Source organism: Pipistrellus hanaki, assembly GCF_964339955.1.
Source record: "Pipistrellus hanaki genome assembly, chromosome: 8".
Lineage (NCBI taxonomy): Eukaryota > Metazoa > Chordata > Mammalia > Chiroptera > Vespertilionidae > Pipistrellus > Pipistrellus hanaki.
In genome coordinates, this window is record NC_140510.1 from 72,750,907 (window position 1) to 72,772,344 (window position 21,438).

Sequence of the window (21,438 nt, forward strand, 5' to 3'; positions counted from 1 at the left end):
TTTTTCTTAACTATTTATTGTAATTTGCTTTTTATACCTGAAATTAACCCAACTCTAAACACAGGATATGAGTAAATGAATTTTCTCAATAGTGGAAATTATTTTCTCCATAATTAAAATACACCAAATTTATATACTCAGATTGCTTTAGATGGGCACATTTGTGTTTGGTAAGTATATTGTCAATGTCAGTGCAAATAATTACTAGGTCCAAAACAAAGAATGACACAGATCTACATACAATGGCCCATTGTCTCTAATGAGGACATTACTGGGATCCTGCATGTATTTGTTCATAAAAATTCTTTTTTAAAATAAGGGATAGATGGGAAAGAATTTAGTGGGGAAAACTTTAGGTGAAACTTTAGCCTAAATTAAAACTGATTTGAGTTATTTTGACACTTAAAAACTGAGAAAAGGGGCAGGCCTGATTTACACTGGGTGCTAAGAAAAACCAGGATCAGATTAAATATTTGGGGTGAATCAGAAAACTATTCACCCAAATTATTATTTAATACACTTGTTCTCAATCCTGACTATGCATCAAATCCCAAACTCACTGATTCCAAGACTCTAAAGTTGGGATCCAGGCATCTGTTTTAAAAAGCTCTGAAGATTAATGTAGTAGACATTGTTGGTTGCCCACCTTTTTTTCCCCCTTAACAGAATCCTGACAACTATCCATTCTGCCCACATGTGCCTCAGAGGACAAGTATTCCACTTGCAGCTTCAGTGAACCAGACTGGCTTACGGGTCATTTCAGGATGGGTTTAGTCATTTTAGATCAGTAAGACCCAAGGATTGGTGGTAAATTTGGGGAAAGCTTATATCAAGAGAGGGCTGCTGGAATACAGCCTGACTCCTCTGCTGCATGTAAATGAAGGTGTCGCACATGGCCTGGACTGCTATTGGCAATCATTCCATGAAGGTAGCCAGCCTCGGGATGATGCCAATGCTGCAGTGAAAACAGGAGGAAAAACCCAAGCGATTCTTAACGACACTACTGAATCACTGGACCAAAAACACTGAAGCCCGCCCTAGCTGGTTTGGCTCAGTAGATAGAGCAGTGGCCTGTGGACCGAAGGATCCTAGGTTCGATTCCAATCAAGGGCATATACTGTATTTTTCCGTGTGTAAGGTGCCCCTCATTTTTCAACCCAAATTTAAGAAAATCAGTATTTTAAACATTTTGCTGGTTTTATTCTTAAGGCCTTCTTTTTTGTATCTTAAGTTGTTCCTGTATTCTCCACTGTCTGATCATATACTCAGTGGGAGGAGGTCCAAATTGTCTTGCAGCTCTATTTCCATGCTCTTTTGCATAGCTGATTACATTCAGTTTGAATTTTGCGGAAGACAATCGCTTACTGGTATTTATCTTTTTATTTTTTAACTTCTTTATGGGCTCAGAAAGCTCTGGTCCCTGTTGCATCTGTGGATTCTCCACTTCCACCTCCAATTACAGCATCAGTTAATGTAACAATAAGCTCGTGATTGGAGGAAGCCTATTTGACAAGGTGTGGGCAGCTACACACTCACAGGGCTCCTTCCTCAGCTGACTTCCGTGTACAAGATGCCCAGTTTTTCAGTCTAACAGTTTTAGAAAAAAATGGCATCTTATAGACAGAAAAGTAGGGTACCTAGGTTGCAGGCTGTATCCCTGGCCCTGTTCAGGAAGCATGCAGGAGGCAACCAATCCATGTGTCTTTCAAATTGGTATTTTTTTGTCTCTCCCCTTCCCTTCTCTCTAAAAATCAACGGTAAATTTGCTCGGGTGAGGATTAACTACAAAAAAATATCAAAGCCCAATGTTTCAATACATTTTGTCATTTTAAGTTAAAATTTTAGTTATTTGAATCTGAAAGCAAGAGGCATCCCATAACAGCATTCTTTGAACTGTAACGATCTGTATAAAAACCATACAAACACTCCTTTGTACTTATTTAATATGCAAATCTGAAATTGATTTACCTTCCCTCTTTTAATAAATCTAAAATATAATTTTCTTGTTATATTTTTCTAATATTTGAGCTGAACTGAATTTAAAATTTATATTCATTGCATTCATTTCATCATTTACTCAAAGTTTTTGCTATAGGCTTTGTCTTGAATGTGTAAGACCATTCGCCGTGCATAGAAGTCCCTGTATTCCTCTGGTAATTCAGCCAGTGTTTTTAAGGCTCTGTCCAAAATCTGTGCAGCTCTTGATGCTGCTGTGAGATCTTTGTTTCCATAGGTATCTGTTTTATCATAGCATTCAGACGGAAGGTGTTTCCAAAAGACATTTACTCCCACTCCAAACTCTTCAGAAATTACATTATGGAACCATAAAGCTGAAGAAAAAAATTTAAAAAGTTAAAAATAAAACCTACAGTTAAAAAAAACACCACCAAAATGTCAGTGAAATATCACAAATTGCATATAACCAATGTAAGAAATAATTCTTGTAACCAGAACCCTTCGTTAGCACACTCCCAGCCTTTAACAGAATCATTTTAACGTTTATGAATTGCCAACCAATTTAAAGTGTCAATAGCACAAACCTACATTTAAAATCTTTTCAAACAGCAATTTTTCCTTTTTAACTTGAAAGACATAATAAAGTTTATTTGCTTTACAAATCTGTAATTTGGAGCTGTATTTTGTGTTATTTGTTTACACTTCCTGAGTCCCACAACCACATCAAAAGTATGTTTTGTACACAGAACATTTCAATTATTTGAGGAGTATATTTGACCTTTTCTGACTTAGCACAACACTTTTGTTCTCAAAGACTTCCTATTCAAGCTGCATTTTGCTTTATAACTTGCTGACCACCCGGGGAGCAGTGTGAAAAAAAGGAAGGCCCCAGCCAGGCCAGATCGGCCCTGTTCGCCGGCCAGACCTAGGGACCCTAACTGCATGATTTCATGCACTGGGCATCTAATAATTATAGATGTTAATTACATCACTGGTTAGCAGCAACAACTAATGCCTACTCATAAATTAAGTAATACATTCAAACTAGAAAATAATACACACAAGATATCACAGGTGTTAAAGATTATAACATTTTGATATCTAATAAAATCTCTAATCTATTTTAGCTTTGAAATACATTTACCGTTTCTTGATAAATACTTAAATGACAGTTCTAAAATACATAAATATTTTTAAAATGATTAAAAAGAACAACCAGATGGAATCTTTTCCCAGATATAAGTCATCTTTCTTGATGTCATTTAATAGAATAAAGTATAATATATTTATAGGCTGCCTTCAAAAAATAAGATTTAATTTTATAAGAATTTGCCTAAGCATACTTTAAAACACACACAAATGTGTATAAAAATCATCTTCCAGCTGAAACTGGTTTGGCTCAGTGGTAGAGCGTCGGTCTGCGGACTGAAAGGTCCCAGGTTCGATTCCAGTCAAGGGCATGTACATTGGTTGCAGGCACATCCCCGGTGGGGGGTGTGCAAGAGGCAGCTGGTCGATGTTTCTCTCTCATCGACGTTTCTGGCACTCTCTCTCCCTTCCTCTCTGTAAAAAATCAATAATATATATTTTTTAAAAATCATCTTGCATAGGCCAGCATAGATATAAAAAATATATTTTTGGACTAAAAAATCATATAATGGGTGATCAATAGAGTACAGATTTTATAAATAGTAAATTAATGAGGTCCAGAAATCTTACCAGGAATGAATAATACATCTCCAGCATTAAGGGAACATTCATATCTTCTAGCCTTGGAAAACAGTGGATATTTAGCTAAGTCTGGGTCATCTATATTCAGTACTTCTGATTTAGTACCTGAAATGTTCCAAAAAAAGGATAATACATATTGAGCAAAGTTAGCCTTTTTGTAAAAGTAATTACAAATATAAATTTGAAAATTATTCTTTTCTGTATAATGACTTTCTATACCCAAACTGTGAAAACAATTACTATTCTTCTGAAACCTAATACATTTTCCAGTGACTCGTCCCTTATGTATGACCACTGCCATTCATGTAATACAATTAAGAAAATGTACAACTCTCATTCTTCATATAGCCTATCATTACATGTATACACATACACAATACATTTTAATTAGGAAGAAACCCTAAAATGTTTTCCTATGAGAACAGAGATTTCTCAAAAAGGAGGAATGAATAAACCAATCTTTAAAAACTAAAAAAAGAAAATACCTGATAAATATAAATACTGGGCATCTCGAGGACTGAACAGTACAACACGCTTTTTTCCTGTCACTTGTATTAAGAAATTATCCATTACCTGCAAAGCAGTAAGAATTTATGAATAAACAGAATCTAAAATTCACAAACAAAACCAATGGCATTTCAAACAGTGAACTATAAGTCCTATCCTTTAAAAAGATTTGGCTCACATTATGTAAAATCTTAAGAGTAATGTTCTAATGTAACAATGAAACATTGGTAATTAAAACACCACTGTTCATTTACTAGTATTAAAATATTTCTGTAGCACTGCCTTAAAATGGAAAGGACTGGCAAGCCATTAGGAAATCTGAAGTGCAAATTATTTGCCCTTGCCTCACCACTATGACAGTGAGGGTAGTTCCACCTATTTGAGGCTCCCCTCGTTGGTTTTATTACTTATCTGTCCAGGAATGCTATAAGGCAGTATTCAACAACCTGTTAACAGCACTTAGAAATATCAGGTGTTGGAAAAGTACAAGGTACTGAGGCAACCACTACTCTTTCAATAACTTAACATATGGCCATAATTTGTTTACAGCAGCAGTTGTCAACTGGAAGTCCGAGGACACTAGTGGTCCATGAGTCTGGAAGGTTGGTGATTGCTGGTTTAAGGAAACCTGTGGAGCAGCTGTCACCAACCAATGGTATGTGAGGTCCGAAAGGTTGGCAACTGCTGGTTTATAGGCATCTTAATTTTGGATTATTTCTATACAACTATATAACCTTGCACATTTTCTTGGCATACTATTACTGGAGTAATCACGACTCATGTGTATGCAAGGGTGCATTTTGTTTGTAGAGATTGTGAAAAATGTTAAAAGCCAGAGCTACATAATTTTCAACTAAGGAATTAAAATAAATACAAACAAGATGTATTCATTATTATTTACATACTAGAGGACCAGTGCACAAATTTGTGCACAGGTGGTGTTCCTCAGCCTGGCTGACGATTGGGGCCATTTGGCTATCCCTCTCACAATCTGAGACTGCTGGATCCTAACTGCTCACCTTCCTGCCTGCCTGATTGCACCTAACCACTCTGCCTGCCTGCCTGATAGCCCCTAAGCCCTCTGCTGGCCTGCCTGATTGTCCCTAACCACCTTTGCATGTCTGATTACCCCTAATTGCTCCCCTGCTGGCCTGATTGCCCCCAACTGCTCTTCCCTGCTGGCCTGATCACCCCTAACTGCTGTCCCCTGCCGGCCTGATCTCTCCCCCTATAATCCTCCCCTACTGGCCTGATCTCTACCCCAACTGCCCTCCCCTGTTGGCCTGATCTCACCCCCAACTGCCCTCTCCTGCCAGCCTGATCGCCCTTAATTGCGTCTGCCCCAACCACCATACCTTTGTCCAGAAGGAAGTCAGATGTTCAGAAGATGGCCAGTCAACCCAGTCTAATTAGCATATTACCCTTTTATTAGTATAGACAGATTATATAGAATTGTTTTTTTAGCAGAAGATGCTCTTGGCAGACAAAAACACATAATCCCTATATCTGGACTGATAGCCAGCCATATGCACTATATTGCCAACCCGGTTATTAAAAAATTGAACCTTTTTCTTACCCTCTGTTAGGGTAGTTAGGCCTCTGGCCTGGGCCAGAGACTAACGAGCTTGCTATGCCTGCCTTGCCCCACTCAACCCCCGCTGGCCTGCCTGCCTGCCCGCCTGCCCCCCAGCCTTGCTTTGATAGGAGCTTGTGGGCTTCGGGGAAGGGACCTAGAGGTGGTCCATGCACTTCCTGGTGACTGTTCATCTGTCTGGTTGTTTAGGTTTTGATGGTCCCTGCCTTTTTATAATGTATATAGACTAGATCATTTCTACCTAAGCATTTTTCCTTTTACCATTAACCAATATATAAACCTTAACTATATAATAACCAAAGGGTGTCCCAAAAAATGTATACACACTTTAACAGCTGATAATTTTAAAAATGAACTGTATGTTAATAAACACTGACTTTATAACGATTCAAAGTATGTATAAATTTTGGGGGGACATCCTGTATAGTACTATTATTCCTTTGACTTATTTTTAATTTAAGGAAAGCTTTATGATATTCCATAACTACTTAAAAATAAAAATATAATCCGAGAATTCAGTTAAAATGTATTTGAGTTATCACATCATTTTCTCATCATATCATTTATGTAAAGCCTTTAAAAAACAATATGCTAGGATTTTGTCTGTCTCAATTATAAAGTTATTATGTTAAAATCCTCTCAAGAGATCTTCAGCTGAATTATATAAAACATACTTATAAAAATTAATATAGTTGGTACTCAAAACTTTAAAAAAATAATTCCTTTTCTTTATAAACATATTAGGTATTGCTTTAGCTTCTTAAATTTCTCCACTCAACACCAAATCATACACAATACCAGATTTTTAAAGTTTGTAAAATATTTCTATCCATTAAGCAAATAAAATTATAATACCACTAGAGGCCTGGTGCATGAAATTCATGCATAGGAGGGGGTCTCCTTAGCCCAGCCTGCACCCTCTCCAATCCAGGACCACTGGCTCCTAATCACTTACCTGCCTTCCTGCCTAGTTGCCCCTGCCACCTCCCTGATGGCCTTGTTGCCCCATCCAGCCTGTTCAGTCGTCCCTCACTAACAGCCCTGCCAGCCTGGTCATAGGCAGCCATCTTATGAGGGTGTGAGGGTTAATTTACATATTACCTCTTTACTATATAGGGTAGCATAAATTATTAAAATCAATAATCTACACATCTTGCTACTCGACACCTGACATTCTCAGGAAATATATTCTTAAGACCTTCTGATGATTGAAAATGGCTGTCCATAAACTTCTTACTCATACCATAACCTTATCACTTTTTCTACTTCCACCATTTTCCTCCTCAGCTGGTGGCCATTTCTCATGTGTTAACAAAACAAAAACACCTAATAAAATTTTATATATGACTAGAGGCCTGGTGCACGGATTCGTGCACATTGAAAGGAAATTAATTAGAAGTTGGCTGGCAGGGACGGGGAGAGATAGGCCGGACACGCCCTAGAGCTAATCTCCCACAGTCCCTCCCTGGCTGGCTGCACTTGGGGCAGTGCCAGGGCTCGAAGGGAGTCTTCAGAGTAAACGGGGTCCCTCGGCCTGGCCTGCGGGGATCATGCTGAAACCAGCAGTCCAACATCCCCAAAGGAGTCCGGGAGTGCAAGGGCACTCTGCAAAGTTGCTGTCACTAGGCGGCTCCTGCATTGTGTCTGCCCCTGATGGTCAGTGCGCATCATAGGCACCGGCCGGTCAACTGGTCACTTAACCTTTTATATATAAAGTTGATGAACCAAGAACAAGACCACTGAGAATGCAAATGTGATAAACTAGGCTTTGGTGTTAGCTAACAACTTCCATATCACCACCTTGCAAAGCACAAGTTTTCAACCTCATGTTTAGCAAATTACATATCAAAGATATTTAGGATAGCCCACAGAGCTAAAACTGTGACTGTTAAATCTATCAATGCTAAACATCTATAATAGCATACATCATAGTGGGTCCAAAGTTGTAATCCTGGTGAGCTAATTCGAAAAACACTGGAAAAGAACTGCTCCTCTTTGAAGAATTTTGGAAACTTAATATCTCCTTCCAATAAAGGAAACTGCTTTCTGATATCTGCAACATCCTGCATTGAGAGGAACAAAATAAGAATTTTAGTAAAACAACATTGGCACAATGCTTATTTTATCTAAGACTGCCATCAGAACCCATGATATTATATAAAAGAGAAATGGAGTGAAACTCTGCTCACTGCTTTAAAATACTAGGACATGACCATAGCCACCAATTAAGTAATACACACAGTGTAACAAGACTGCAGATTTAACAGTTTAGCTTAATATGCTTCATTTATAGATAGGTTCTTCCTACTTTAAGCAAGATTCATACAGTTGTATCTAATGTTAAGTATTTTAATGTTAGGAATCATCAACTTGAATGTTGTCAACTATGTAAACCTGTGGTCTAACTGAGGAAGGAGAAGGAAGGTTCTTACATAATCGTTTTAGGGATGCCCTTTATATAGCACTACAGCCATATAAATTAGACTCTGAATGCATGTCAAAGCTTAATGAGTTATTCAGAATTTTTATAATTATTTAACATTCTATTTTATTAGGTGAATTGCAATCTGTAAAAAATACAGTAGAAAGAATTTCTTAATTGTGTACAGATTACCAGCAGATGACTTTAAACACTAAGATTCTATGGTCCTACTTTAAAAATTAAGTTATCAACTTTTAATAATCATACTTATTCAAATCATTAATAATGAAAAAGGATCAAACAGATCACATGATAGGCAGCAAGTATAAAAATTACAGTGCCAGTTTTTATATACACATCCATTTAAGCTTGAAACCATTGTTTCACATTCAGAATTCTTACCTTTCTAGGGTCTTCTCCAAGTGACCTTAAGTAGTACTTTTCATCCTTAAACATCCCAAAGAAAAATAACATCAATACTCTCTTAGAAATATTACAGAGTAAAAATGAAAGGAAACAAAAATCTAACCCAGTGAAGTCATTTTCCCTAAAGTTATGTTTTCTTACCCTTTCTACTAATGCTCTCTGGTGGCCATAGGAAGAAAAATCTTTACATGCTGCTTGTAATAATGATTGAATTCACAAAATATAAGTAAAAGAAATTCTAAAAGCAATATACATATACCACATCTAAAGCCACGTTGTTCAATTTAGACTTCATTCTCCAAATTATTTAGACTCAACAATGTCTTAAGACTTAAAAAAGAATTCCCATTTGGACAACACATATGATCTCAAGGTATTGCTGAGTGCCAACAAAAAAGTTCTTTAATATAATACAAATGTGCAATAGGGGATAAATAAAATATACTTTTAATAATTTTTTAAAATTTTGAATTGTATTTTATGAAGCTAAGCCTATCCCTGATCATATAAATTCTCAAGCCAAATTCTTAAGAGTCAGCTCATGTATGTGAACTAGAAATGTCACTTTACAGCAGTAAATTTGATACAATACAAAAAGTCACCAATTGTACTGCACCGAGTAGCTATAATAAGGAATTGTTTGAATTAGAAAACATTTCTGTTGCCTGCATTTCCTATGAGAGTTAGATAACTGAGATATACTGGGTCAAGCACAGGGGCATTCTGCCGTTTTTATACCTACAATGACTGTTATAATAGTAACACAAACTTCACTTACTTCATTAAACTTTATTTACTTTTATAAATGTACTAGAGGCCTGATGCATAAAATTCTTTTATGGGGCTCGGCCCTTGCAACCCTAGCTTCATCCAGAAGGACATCCGGTCTAATTAGCATATTACATTTTTTTTATTATAGATGATCAGAAATTTAAACTTTCAGGTTCATTGTTTTTATATTTTTAGATAGTACCATTCAAGTAAATTCTATGATTTTATTACTGGCTACCAGGTTTCAAAATATGTTCTTCAAAAGTCTAAGAGTTTTCTACCAGTTCTAATATTTCAGAATTTAAATAAATTCATGTGGCAGATACAGAGACTGACGTATCAGAACCCCCTTCTAGAAAGAGTGTGGCTGACTTACAGCTGCCAGCTGTTAGCTCCTTCAGGTCCACCTCACTTTCCGAACCAACATCCTGCTCTTCTTGGAGTTCCCCCAACTAATGATGAGCACAACGGTAAAGCCGAGACACTGCTACCCACAAGGACTCCTCTAACGGCCTTGCTCAGGAATGCCATGATATTTAAACTGAATAAAGATGGACTATAGTGTAAATAAGTAGGCTTTTTCTGAATAAATGTTAAAGCAAATGTCTAAAACAATCACACTGATAGTAACTAATAATAAAATAAAATAAAATAGTTCTCCATTAGCATTTGAACTTGGTATATCAAACCAAAGCATTTTCAATGGAAGTAATACTAATAGCTAATAGCTAACATTTAGTAGTAGTTCTAGTCAGCATTGTGCTAATAATTACTCTATGTATTAGATTTAGTGAATTGTGCTGTTATGATTCATATTTTATAGCTGAGTACACTGAGGCACAGAAAAATAATTTGGCCAATAATGCAACCTAATAAATGGTAGAACTAATATATGGCATATACAACCAAGTTGTAAGAGTGGCTATTAGAGAATGATACAGCTCTTGTATATAAAGTATTCTCTTATAAGAAAATTTATTTAGTATATAAACATGTTTTCTAAAGAAAATGTTAGAACCAATTACCTCAGAAATAAAGAATTCTTTATGCTTTTCTTCAGCTGCCCTCTGAACCAATCTGTCAAAAGGTAAAGTTCTGAAACACAAAAGAATCCTTGGACTTAATAATAAATCAATTAATAATACTCTAATCATTATATATTATAGGGATTTGTTAAAGTTGGATATGACCTGTTTTACAATATCGATAATTTTATTATAACCTATTATGTGGAATTCTACATTTTCAAAATTCATTTAGCACTGTGCTTATTTGACCTAGGTTGTCTGATATTCCTATTTCAAAAATTAAAGATTTTTAAATCTATGGTACAGATAGATCCTTCTCATATGCCAATAACCTCCTATTCCTAGTTTCTGTTAGAAAAATGTTCCTATGGTGTTTGGTTACCTTTGGAAATACACATTTTCAAGCTCTTGTGATGATGGGCAACTATGAATAATGCTCCTTTGGAAGAGACCAAGCAAAGGGTTGATGTAGGTCAAGGGCTCCCCTCCCTCTCCCTTCCTACCTACCCTCCCACCCCCCAACCCCCGGACTAATCTTCCTGCACAGAACACAGAAGCTTGTAACACTACTCTCATCCTCCTGAACCACACTCTATCATTTTAAGCTTCTGAGGAATATCTCAAGAATTCCAATGAAGTGACAATATTTTATTCTTCAATATTTCTACCAAACGCTTGGCTTCTTCCACCTGGTTGAAAAGGCTGAACATTGTAAAAGCAAAGTGTGTTTCCTTTACCTCACATTCTTGAGCCTCGAATTATTTTTTCTCTATATTCCATCCTATCCCTTCAACAATTAAAAGTACTGCCCCTACAGAAAGATGATCCCTTATCAGTAACATTAAGACAATCCAGTCCTCAAAAGACTCCAGGTCAAAAGCCTCTCTCCTCCTCCAGCAATGAACGCCAGCCTCCAAACCTCTGGTTAAAAGTTATAATCTTCACTTTTACTTCCCCCTGAAATCTGTACTGGCAAGATGGGGAGAAAGGGTTGGGCCTACTTTCTCCTACCAAAGTTTTCCTACAAACACACTGGTTAAGATAAATGTGGAATGTCAACTGTGACACTGGACTCTCTGGAAAATAAACATCATTAACTGCAGGCTGAAAAACACTTATCTTTCCAGCACTTTCTCCCACTTTCTTGACTTAATCAAAGTCCTTAGACTTGGGAAAACTCATGACAATTAAATTCAATTCATGGCCTACTAAAAACCAAAACTAGCCCTGACAGGTTTGGCTCAATGGATAGAGCATTGGCCTGGGGACTGAAGGGTCCCGAGCTTGATTTCAGTCAGGGGCATGTACATTGGTTGCGGGCACATCCCCAGTAGGGGGTGTGCAGGAAGCAACTGATCAATGTTTCTCTCTCATCAATGTTTCTAACTCTCTATCCCTCTTCCTTCCTCTCCGTAAAAAAGAAAAAAAATCAATAAATATATTTGAAAAATAAATAAAAACCAAAACTATAATGGTGAATATTCAACGGATAAAAAACCTGAGACATGCTTTGGCAAGCTGTTATATGAGCTTGGAAAACTGAGAAAGGAATGGATCTGGACATTAGAAGCTGTTTAACTCATCTCTACTCTGGAGAAACAGCTAACTCTCTTTAAAAGTCAGGCTGTTGTGAACTACACATGTTTTTAATAGACTGAATTTGTTGGGAACTGCACATGCTCAGAATGTGAAAGTTGTTTGTTTTTTAATGTAACATTTTTAACAAAACTCATGGGATTAAACAGTATATCAAAACAATGAGATTACGGTATTTAAAGCTTTCAAATTTAGAAACCCAGCAGCTTTTAACTATTTGCTTCTAAGAGATCATAAAACATAAAATTACAACCATGAGGAAAAAAATTAAGGTTATTTTTTAAAAAGAGGAAATTAAGTATGATTTTTTTGAAGTTTCCTGAGTTGATGAAAGTTTATACCAAAATAGCAACTACTTGCCCTACATTTCTGGGGAAGGCAGAAAAACAATGGACTTATACTTATCAAAAAACAGTATTATTTAGAAAATTTCCCAAAACTGGGGCATTAAAAATCAAAATAGATCATGATAAGCAACTTCAGAATTTATTACTCTAGGTAATAATTAACAATGTGGTAGGATCAATTAATTAATGAAGCATTCAGATGTAACCTCTCCAGTTATGGCAATTCTCTGTTTCCTCCGTGGTTCCAGAAGGCATTAGGTATACACCCTGTGCAAGAAATGGTGTTTGGAAATGTCTTTGTATAATTACATAAACTCAGAATGCTTGTCTTTTAAAAGCCATTCTTTAGAAATTAGTAAGCTATTCCATGATTATATCAAGCTTGCCAAAGATGATGTGCCATGTGGATTTTGTATACATATTTTAAAGGCTTAAAACAAGTTATTTGTGTCCCGAGAGTAAACCTGAGAAGAAAATACCTATACACAAAGTTCTTACTAATGAAGTCCATCTGGGCAACGGCGGCAACGTGAATCTTCACTTCTCTCCCCGCTCCAATCTGACTCAGGTAATCCACCGTCCATTTGCTTGTGCACGTGCCCAAGTCAATTCCTTCCAACACTACAGGTTTTCTCTACAAAGGGGAAAAGTACAAAAAACAACAACAAACAAAACTCAACAATATATCAGGAGTTGTATTTGACAATAGAGAAATAAAAAGAAATGATTCTTTATCCCAAGATGCTCAAACTCAAAACCTTTTGACAATTCACGCTGTAACTAAAATAGGAACAGGACTCATCCAATATACTTACGGTAGACCCAGGTTTTAACCTTAGGAGAACAAACAGAACAGTGACATCATGAATAGCTAAGAGATTAAAAAAAAAAATCTAAATCATCTAAATATTATTTAAAGCGTTTTCAGGGGTGTTACTTATGACTAAATGATTAAAATGGGTATTTATAGTCAAATATGTTTGTAACTTTTTATTTTGATAGCATTTCAAACGTACGGAAAAGTTCGAACAACTGCCATCCCATATACCATCTACTCTGGTTCACCATTTGCTCTCATTCTCACTAACTGGGTCTAGAGAACAAGATGATGATTCTCTGAACTACTCAGGGTAAGCTGCTGCTATCATGCTCCTTTATCTCTAAAAACCTGAGTATATTTTCCTGAGAACAAAGCCATTATTATTTTTTCCCCTTAGTTTTCTTCAAAGAACGAAGGTTCGAATGACACACAGAAGAGATTCCGATGTTTGAATTAGAACCCGGATTAATCAGAACCCGAGACCAAGACCAGCGGAAGCTTCCCGAGGGAATTCCCATGGATCCCCTTTGGCTCAGGACAGCGAACAAACTGCTCCCTGAAATCCAGTAACCCGGGTGGACGGACAGGCGCCAGCCACGCCAACAGGGGAGGGAGCCTCGAACTTATACTTATCAAAAAATACAATGTAAGGAGCCCACAGGAAGACGGCAAGGCTGGCGGGTGGTGACGGCGGAGAACGCTCCCTCCGTTGCCATGGCAACGGCAGGCGGCTTCCGAGCGGGGCTCCCCCAGGCCGCGCTCCGCAGCGAGGGCAGCTTCCTTTAGGGAAACGTTCCTCGCTCGCAGCTCTCCCCGCCACGCTGCTCCCAGGGAACGAGGAGCCGTTCTCTCCTGAAGGGATGGATGAGCCGGCCGGCATCCCCAGGCGCCCACACTCCCGGGGCCGCCCAGCCCTTTAAGACGCCCGCCGCCCTCTCCCCGCTCCCTCCGAGGCTGGGAGCCAGCGGAGAGGCAGGGACGGCCTCACCTGTGGGTACAGGTGCTGCAGGAAGTGCTCCTGCGAGACCCCCTCCACCCGGGGGACCGGGATGCGCTGCCCGGCCATGACCGCTCTGGTCGGTCCTCTTCCGAGTCTCGGGGACTAGGCCCACAACACGTTCTTCCCCCCGGAAACTCGACCCCGCGACAAAAGGCCCCGCGAGGAAAGGCCCGCGAGGCCGCGGAGCTCGCGAGAGCGGCGGGTCCCCGGCGGGGCTGCGGCCCCTGCGGGGGGTGTGCGGGAGGGGGGTTCGGGGAGGCGGCGGGCTGCCCCGCGGTGCAGCAGCGGGCCAGCTCCCCGCGCCAGTCGCTCCCAGGAGCCCCGTTGAGGGGGTGGTTTCCCGCCGGAGGGCTTTCGCTGTGGCACCGGCAGGCGCAGGGGTGAAAGGTCACAAGATGGCGCTGGCGGCTCGCCTTTGGCCCCGCTGGCTTTTGTCTGGGTCCCTGCCCGGAGGAGCCGCCAGGCTCCGGTCCCCCGGCCGAGCCGCGGGGAGGCCGCCCTGGGCCGGACTCTGCTGCCTGTGCCGCCGCCACCTGGGCTGGGCCGCGGCCCCGTGTCCGCCGGCGCCGTGGGCCGCGGCGCTGCCCGCCCGGGACCCCCGGCGGCGCCCCCTGCTCAGCCCCGCGGCGCCCCCCGCCTGCCCCGGGCGCAGCTACGGCACCGAGGAGCCGCCCCAGCAGCGCCCGAAGACCAAGATGCTCATCCTGGGCTTCTCCAACCCCATCAACTGGGTTCGGACTCGAATTTTCGCCTTTCTCATCTGGGCTTATTTCGACAAAGAGTTCAGCATCAAGGAATTCTCGGAGGGAGCGAAGCAGGTTCGTTTACTTCCCCCGGGCTGACCTGTGCGCCTCCGTGCATTCACTCGGTGCCTTCACCCCGGGCGCGTCCCGGTGCGGAGCAGAGGGGTCCCCTGGGCCCCGGGTTGCCGCGGGCGGTGACCCCTGCGCACAGCCCTCCGCCGCTGCTTGACTGTGCAGGGAGCTGTTGTCTCTGGTGCGTGGTCGCCGAGTCCCATTGAGACACGAGGGTGAAGTCCCCGGATTACTCCGTCCACTCTCTACAGGTTTTGAATCAGAAACGGACTCAAAGCCCATTTCTGCCCCTTGAAAGGCACGTTGCTTTCTTTTCTGAACGTGATTTTCTGCAAAATGAAAAAGGCAATGACTGGCACCTAGTCGCTGAATAAGTGAGTTAGTAGGTACAGTTGTTTTGAAAAGTAAATGAGGTGATGTTTCTAAAGCGGTGCGATGTCATTTGAGGATAAAAGAGGAAACTTCCTGCCAGCTACTGCCAGGGCTCCTTTGCCCTTTAGGCCTCTTCCCCTCCCTCCCGCCGCGCCCCATCACACTCCTAAGGAACCACCCAGAGAGGAGCCCTTTCCCCTGCAGAGACTTGGCTGGGGCAGCTGACAGCCCTGTCCCCCTTCCTGGGTGGCTGATACTATGCCGCCTTACCTTCACCACGTGTGGGTCATCTTGTGTCCTGAGATTTGCAGGTTTTGTGTATACCAATACATGTATTTTTCTAGGATGAACCTTCATCTGTAACTTCCTCTTGTATCTCTTAGAAAGTTTGTCATCACCAAACATTTCAGAACTATTGTTCAACCGTAGAAGTCCTAGTTTATTTCCCAGGTCATACCTCCTGTACCTGCAAATTATGCCATCCGTGTCATCATTTTACAGTTGGTTGTCTGCTGGCATCGATGTATTGCCCCTAGTTTACTTCAGATCATTTCATAAAAACAGTCATTTGCATTATTTTTCCGACCTGTCAGTTACAAATTACATGTTTGAATCAGCGACAATATTAAATAACTCCTTCCCCCAGTCAGCTCTTGACTGATTTATGTGATTGTTAAAAAATTAAAAAGCAATGAGAATTTGATTAATAGCATCCAGTTGTCAATGGCTTTATTAGCTATTAGCTCCACCGACTCTGTTGTGCATTGATACGTATGCATGACGTCCCTAAAACTGCCATCAAGTCACATTGATCACATACTGTGTTTCCCCCTATATCTTGGTGCACATTTTAGCCTTTTCTGTGAAAAAGAGGGTAGAGCTGTTTCCTTGAAGACTTCAGGTGAGCTGTTCCTCATCAGACCACTTACAACAGTTCTGGCTCTAACTCCCCAGATTTAATGCAGATTCCACAGGTTAGGGACTGTTCCCACAAGACGGCCTCCACTTCAGACACCAACCCAAGTCCTGGCCTCCCATACTTTTAATCTAAATCGGCCTTCCCACATCGCTCAGTACTTTGCTAAACGGCTCACAGAACTCAGGGAAGCCATCACTTGCTACTTCCTGTTTATTTGAAAGGAGCCGCCCAATGAGAGACCTCACGGCAGAGTATGTGGGAAGGGGTGGCGGGTCCATGCCCTCTCCAGGTGCACCCCATTTCTCGCATCTCCGAGGGTCACCTACCCGGAAGCTCCTAATCCTTCCCTTAGGGTTTTACGGAGCTTCTATTGCATAGATGTGATGGGTTACGACAGTGGTACCCTCATCTCTCTGACGTGCCTGTGCATCCGCTCTCCTCCAGTCTCCAGATTTCACCTTCGAGGGTACTTCCTGCTGACAGCCTCCTGGGCCTCCCGGTGGCTGAGGCGGCTCTCCGTTCTCCCACAGAGTCCAGTTCTTCCCCGTCATTGTGCTTGCCCTGTCTGTTTGCTGCCTCCCTCCTCACTTAAAGACGGGTGGAGGTTTATGCACGTTTCACTTCTCTCTGCCAGGAATGTGGGGCATTGCAGTTTGCTCTGCCCCTTTAAAACGGGGCCTCCTACTTCAAAGTTGAAATCCACTGTAGCAGACTGCAAACTCTATCTTTCCTGCCACTTTCCCCAGCCTGCTTCCTGGCTTAATGGCTCAGACTACAACCCAGATCAATGGACCCGCAGTACAGTTTAGATTTTACTGCTTCTCAGCTGCTGTTTATGTTTGACTAAGTGGGAGGTGGGGAGTCATATCACACTCAGAATGGTTGATTACTCCATCATTATTTTAAAAGGAGATATATAGAGGGTTTTTTCTCAGGTCCAAGTGTATACACCACGCACTGCCTTTTCCCAGGTCCCGAGAGTGGGTACATAGTTAGCAGTCTGCCTACTTACTACTGTGTATGTGGGAAGGCCATATGAGAAAAGAAAAGCCAACCAACTAGGAGGAGTTGTGCCTAACATTGATATATTAGTGCTTGACATTGTCACCTTTATCATAAACGGTCTGTCACACTTGGCCATTTAAGTTTGAGCATTGAAATAATCACCACCCTCCCTCCACTATTTTTTTTTAAGGCTTTTGCTCATGTGTCCAAATTGCTATCACAATGTAAATTTGATCTGCTGGAAGAACTTGTGACTAAAGAGGTAAAGTATACTTTTAATTTTCCTTTAAAAATAAATGTATTATTTCCTTGCAACCAAGTAATACATACAGTACATTATCCTTATATATGCTTAAAAATAGTGTACTATCAGCCAAAGCAGTCCCTGTATCATTCCTTTTGATAAAAGCATTGAATGACTTGCTGCTAAGGCATAAGTAAGTAAATGTGACCTGTCAATTGTACTTATATAGAATGTTCTGTTCTAAGTTACCTAGTTGAATGATTAGATGCTTTTTAGCCTTGCTTTAGAAGCTGAGTAAAGATGGTAGTAAATTTAAAAATAGGAATCGAAAAATTCATCCCACGAACAATTTATTGAGCTTCTTAAAAAGCTTTCGAAAACTTGAGAGGTGAATTACAGTTTGTTTTTTCCGAACTTAGCTGCTGCTTGTGTTGAAAGAAAAGATAACCTCACTTCCTGACAGCCACAAAGATGCCCTGGCTGCTGACATAGAGGAGATCGTGTACACCTCCGCAGGAGACATCTCCATCTACTACGATGACAAAGGTAATGCTGGAACGTAGGCGGCTTTAGTGATCCACGGTTGTCCAGGTAAACCGAACTCCTCCATGGGAGATCATGACATAGTGGGACTTTGTTGGTACAAATGGATGCTCATGGCTCTTCAGAAAAATACTGTGTCATTCTTCAAAGACCCAGCTCTGGAATAGCCGAGATATGGTAGTAGCTTCTTAGGCCTTTTTTCTGAACTTGGCCTACCACGACTTAATTCACAGGGGAGAGCATCGTCACATTGATGAAAACAGTTTAGGACAAGCTGCTCCCATATCGCAGTTAAAATATCTGTATGTAGATTTTCTAACTCGAAGGAAACAATTGAGAATTTAAAATGTCCAGTTGTACGTTACGTAGAAGGAGTAAGGAGTAAAAGAAAAAGTAAATAATATCAGCTAAAGATGTCTTGAAAATAAGGTCAACTGTAGAACTCCCAAACTGGGCTTATTTGGAGACAAGGGAAAACATTGAAAGGAATGTTAGTGGTTATCTGGTTCACCTTGTCCAATGCATACGTTTTCCTTACAGCATTTCTGAAAATGTATTGAATTATTTATTCCTGCTACAAATCCTTGCATATGTGTTATGTGCCAGGCACATAGGAGATCTAGCCTTTGCTTATAAACACTTCCCAAGGCAATTCTGATTTGGACTCTTAATATTTAAATTTTTTTCATTTTTATAAACATGCTAATTTGAAACATTTGTAAAGGTACTTTAACATGTTTTTCATAAATACGTTTTCTTCCCTAATATTTCAGATTGCATCTCAGCACAGTAGTCACTACCTGATTTTTACACAAGCCGTTGTCATAATCACAGTCATAGCCAAGTGAATTAGGGCGGAATAGAAGTCTTTATTCTTTCTGGCATTTGGGGTTAAGTTAATTACTTAGTAGCAAAAAGTGTTTTCCCCTTTCCCCTCTCATTTTTTCGGTTTGACAACAGATATCTGTTAGAGTTTTAGATAAATAATGCCACAAATTGAAAACTATCTATATAGTATACTTAGTAAACAGTACATGCTCAGTAAATAGAAACTGTTAATTATTACAATGCAAGAAGAGGGCCAAACCGACATTACCCTAAGAAAATAAAAAGGTAGCAATGTAAGAGGTGCAAAATTTGATCTGTAACAACTGTGTAACTACTGCCAATTTCTATTTCATTTTGGATGTATGGATGATAGATTATTATGATTTGTATTTGTGTATGTGTATGTTTTTTCCCTAAGGAAGGAAGTTTGTTAACATCCTGATGTGCTTTTGGTATCTAACCAGTGCCAACATCCCCAGTGAAACTTTAAGCGGAGCGGGTGTGTTCCAGGTTAAGTTGGGGAATCAGAACGTGGAAACTAAGCAACTTCTTAGTGCAAGCTATGAGTAAGTCTGTCGCATGCCATACTACTATAAAAAAAAACTAACAGAATTTTAGAAAGAAAGGGTTGAAATTTGACAGTTATTTATAAAGAGAAAAAGCCATAATGACTTCTGGCCATGACACGGCAATGTCGGAAGTAGGAAAGGCGGTAGTGTTTCTGGATGTAATTGCACAGTGTTTCAGCTGTCCATTGCTGCACTGCAAACTACTCCACAGCGCAGTAGCTTCCAACAGCCCTTGGATTTTGCTGCTGTTTCACGGTCAGGATTTGGAAAGGCTGATCAGTAGGGAGTCTCTGCTTCTCCTGGATCAGCTGGGTGACGGGCTGGAGGACCTGTTTCCGCAATGGCTTTGTCACCGACATGGGCATCGCCTTGGGCTCCTCAGTCTCTCCACGTAATGTCGAATTCTCCAAGGCCTTTCTGCTGGCATGGGCTTGTGGTGGTCTCAGGCTAGTCACGTGTTTTATGGTGGTTGGGATTCAAGAGGCAGAAATCAGAAGATGCTAAACCAGTAGAGGGCTATGCCCAGGATGGGACCACATCATTTGCACCGTAGTCCACTGTCAAAGCAGTCACAGGACCTTCACAGATAAAAGCACCTGGGAGACCACCTCCTTATGGGGCACCTGCAAGGCCACACTGCAGAGGAGCCTATTGGGTGGGAGATAAGGTGATGGCCTTGTTGGAAAATAAGATCTGCCGTAATTGGTCAAGGACTACCCACTCTCTAGACGCTTATTGACCATCTCCAGGTCTCTGATAGGGGTTCACATGCAAAGTTAAAGGGTTCTTGCCTTAAGGAGCACTGTCTGTCTAGTAGGTTAGCAAATTACTTGAAAGAGACACTATTGTGCATTCTTGTGCTAATAACATTTGGAGCAGTGAACAAGTCAGTGGAGACATAATTATATATTTGAACACTTATTTAATTAAAATCTGAATTTTCTCTTTGGAGATATCATTTATAATTACTGATCTTTCCTGCTAAGACACAGGGCAGCTCATTAAACACTGTTTATTTTAAAGATTGATCTAACATATGTAAGCCAGATAACGTGCTATGTTCATAAGCATAGTCCAATTTATTCCCCTCATATTAGGCATATGTTATAGCTAGTATTTAATAACAATAAAACCCCAGTTTCTCACAGGATTGGCAGATGTTGGAGTATAGATTCTTCCATTAAAAATACTCACTTTAGTTTAGAATGTACTTCTAATTCTTTGGGGATATTTTTGTGATTAAGTTGGTAAAGTCCTTTATTTACCATTGACCATTAGTTTATTGCTAAAAATTGCCTCTAACACTTGCAGATTAGTTACCTGAGAAGATTTGGACTGGTGTTTGCACTTCTTCCCTAGGTTCCAGAGGGAGTTTACACAGGGAGTGAAGCCCAACTGGATCATTGCACGGATTGATCACGCCAAGTTACTAGAATAATCTTTCCTGGAAAAATTGGCGTATTTGAACTTTCAGCAATTGCTGTGAAAAACTAAGGAAGAATTTGGATCAGTTGATCTTCACTTAGTCAAGTGTATGGGTGACTTTCGTATTATTCTGCAATACCCCTTGCAGTATACTGGTATGACACAATAAAGCATTTCCACTGATCGTTGTCACCTTCTGTGAAAGAGGTCCACAGCCCGTTGTTGGTGTCACATTCACTGTCATCTCTAACATTACACGTATGTGTATATATGCACAAACTAATTTTATTAGATAATAAAGAAGGTATTGAAAAACTACATATTTCTAACTTAATTCTTAAAATATTTTATTTGTGGTTAATACATTTAAACCAATAATTCAAGAATGTATAAGGTTTATTTTTTAAAATCAGTGCTGCTATTTGATTACCTCTGGTCACTAGCTAGATGAGGAATGGATGGGATTATGGCTTGGTCACTGCACAATGAACTTGAAGCTTTCGAAAACACAAAGAGAAAA

At 40.3% G+C, this 21,438-nt stretch overlaps 2 protein-coding genes across 6 annotated transcripts; one reads left to right on the forward strand and one right to left on the reverse strand.

Annotated features, from left to right (window-relative positions):
* Positions 1-1,808: 1,808 nt before the first annotated feature.
* On the reverse strand, positions 1,809-14,351 carry TYW5 (tRNA-yW synthesizing protein 5). The gene is made up of 8 exons (XM_084892801.1): positions 14,187-14,351; positions 12,858-13,012; positions 10,433-10,502; positions 8,613-8,657; positions 7,714-7,851; positions 4,173-4,260; positions 3,676-3,792; positions 1,809-2,330 (listed from the first exon to the last, which is right to left on the reverse strand). Exons 1-8 carry the CDS (start codon positions 14,262-14,264, stop codon positions 2,074-2,076), a joined length of 948 nt encoding a protein of 315 aa, XP_084748927.1. The 5' UTR covers positions 14,265-14,351; the 3' UTR covers positions 1,809-2,073.
* MAIP1 (matrix AAA peptidase interacting protein 1) lies at positions 14,305-21,101 on the forward strand. Of its 5 annotated transcripts, none has more exons than XM_084892803.1 (5): positions 14,305-15,016; positions 17,500-17,571; positions 17,973-18,099; positions 19,343-19,490; positions 20,853-21,101. In XM_084892803.1, exons 1-5 carry the CDS (start codon positions 14,594-14,596, stop codon positions 20,929-20,931), a joined length of 849 nt encoding a protein of 282 aa, XP_084748929.1. In that variant the 5' UTR covers positions 14,305-14,593; the 3' UTR covers positions 20,932-21,101. The 5 variants fall into 5 exon arrangements, 2 of the variants coding, with proteins under 2 accessions (XP_084748929.1, XP_084748928.1); XR_014795788.1 differs by having other exon boundaries at positions 14,455-15,016; positions 19,347-19,490; XR_014795789.1 differs by having other exon boundaries at positions 14,455-15,016; positions 19,389-19,490.
* The last annotated feature ends 337 nt before the right edge of the window (positions 21,102-21,438 follow it).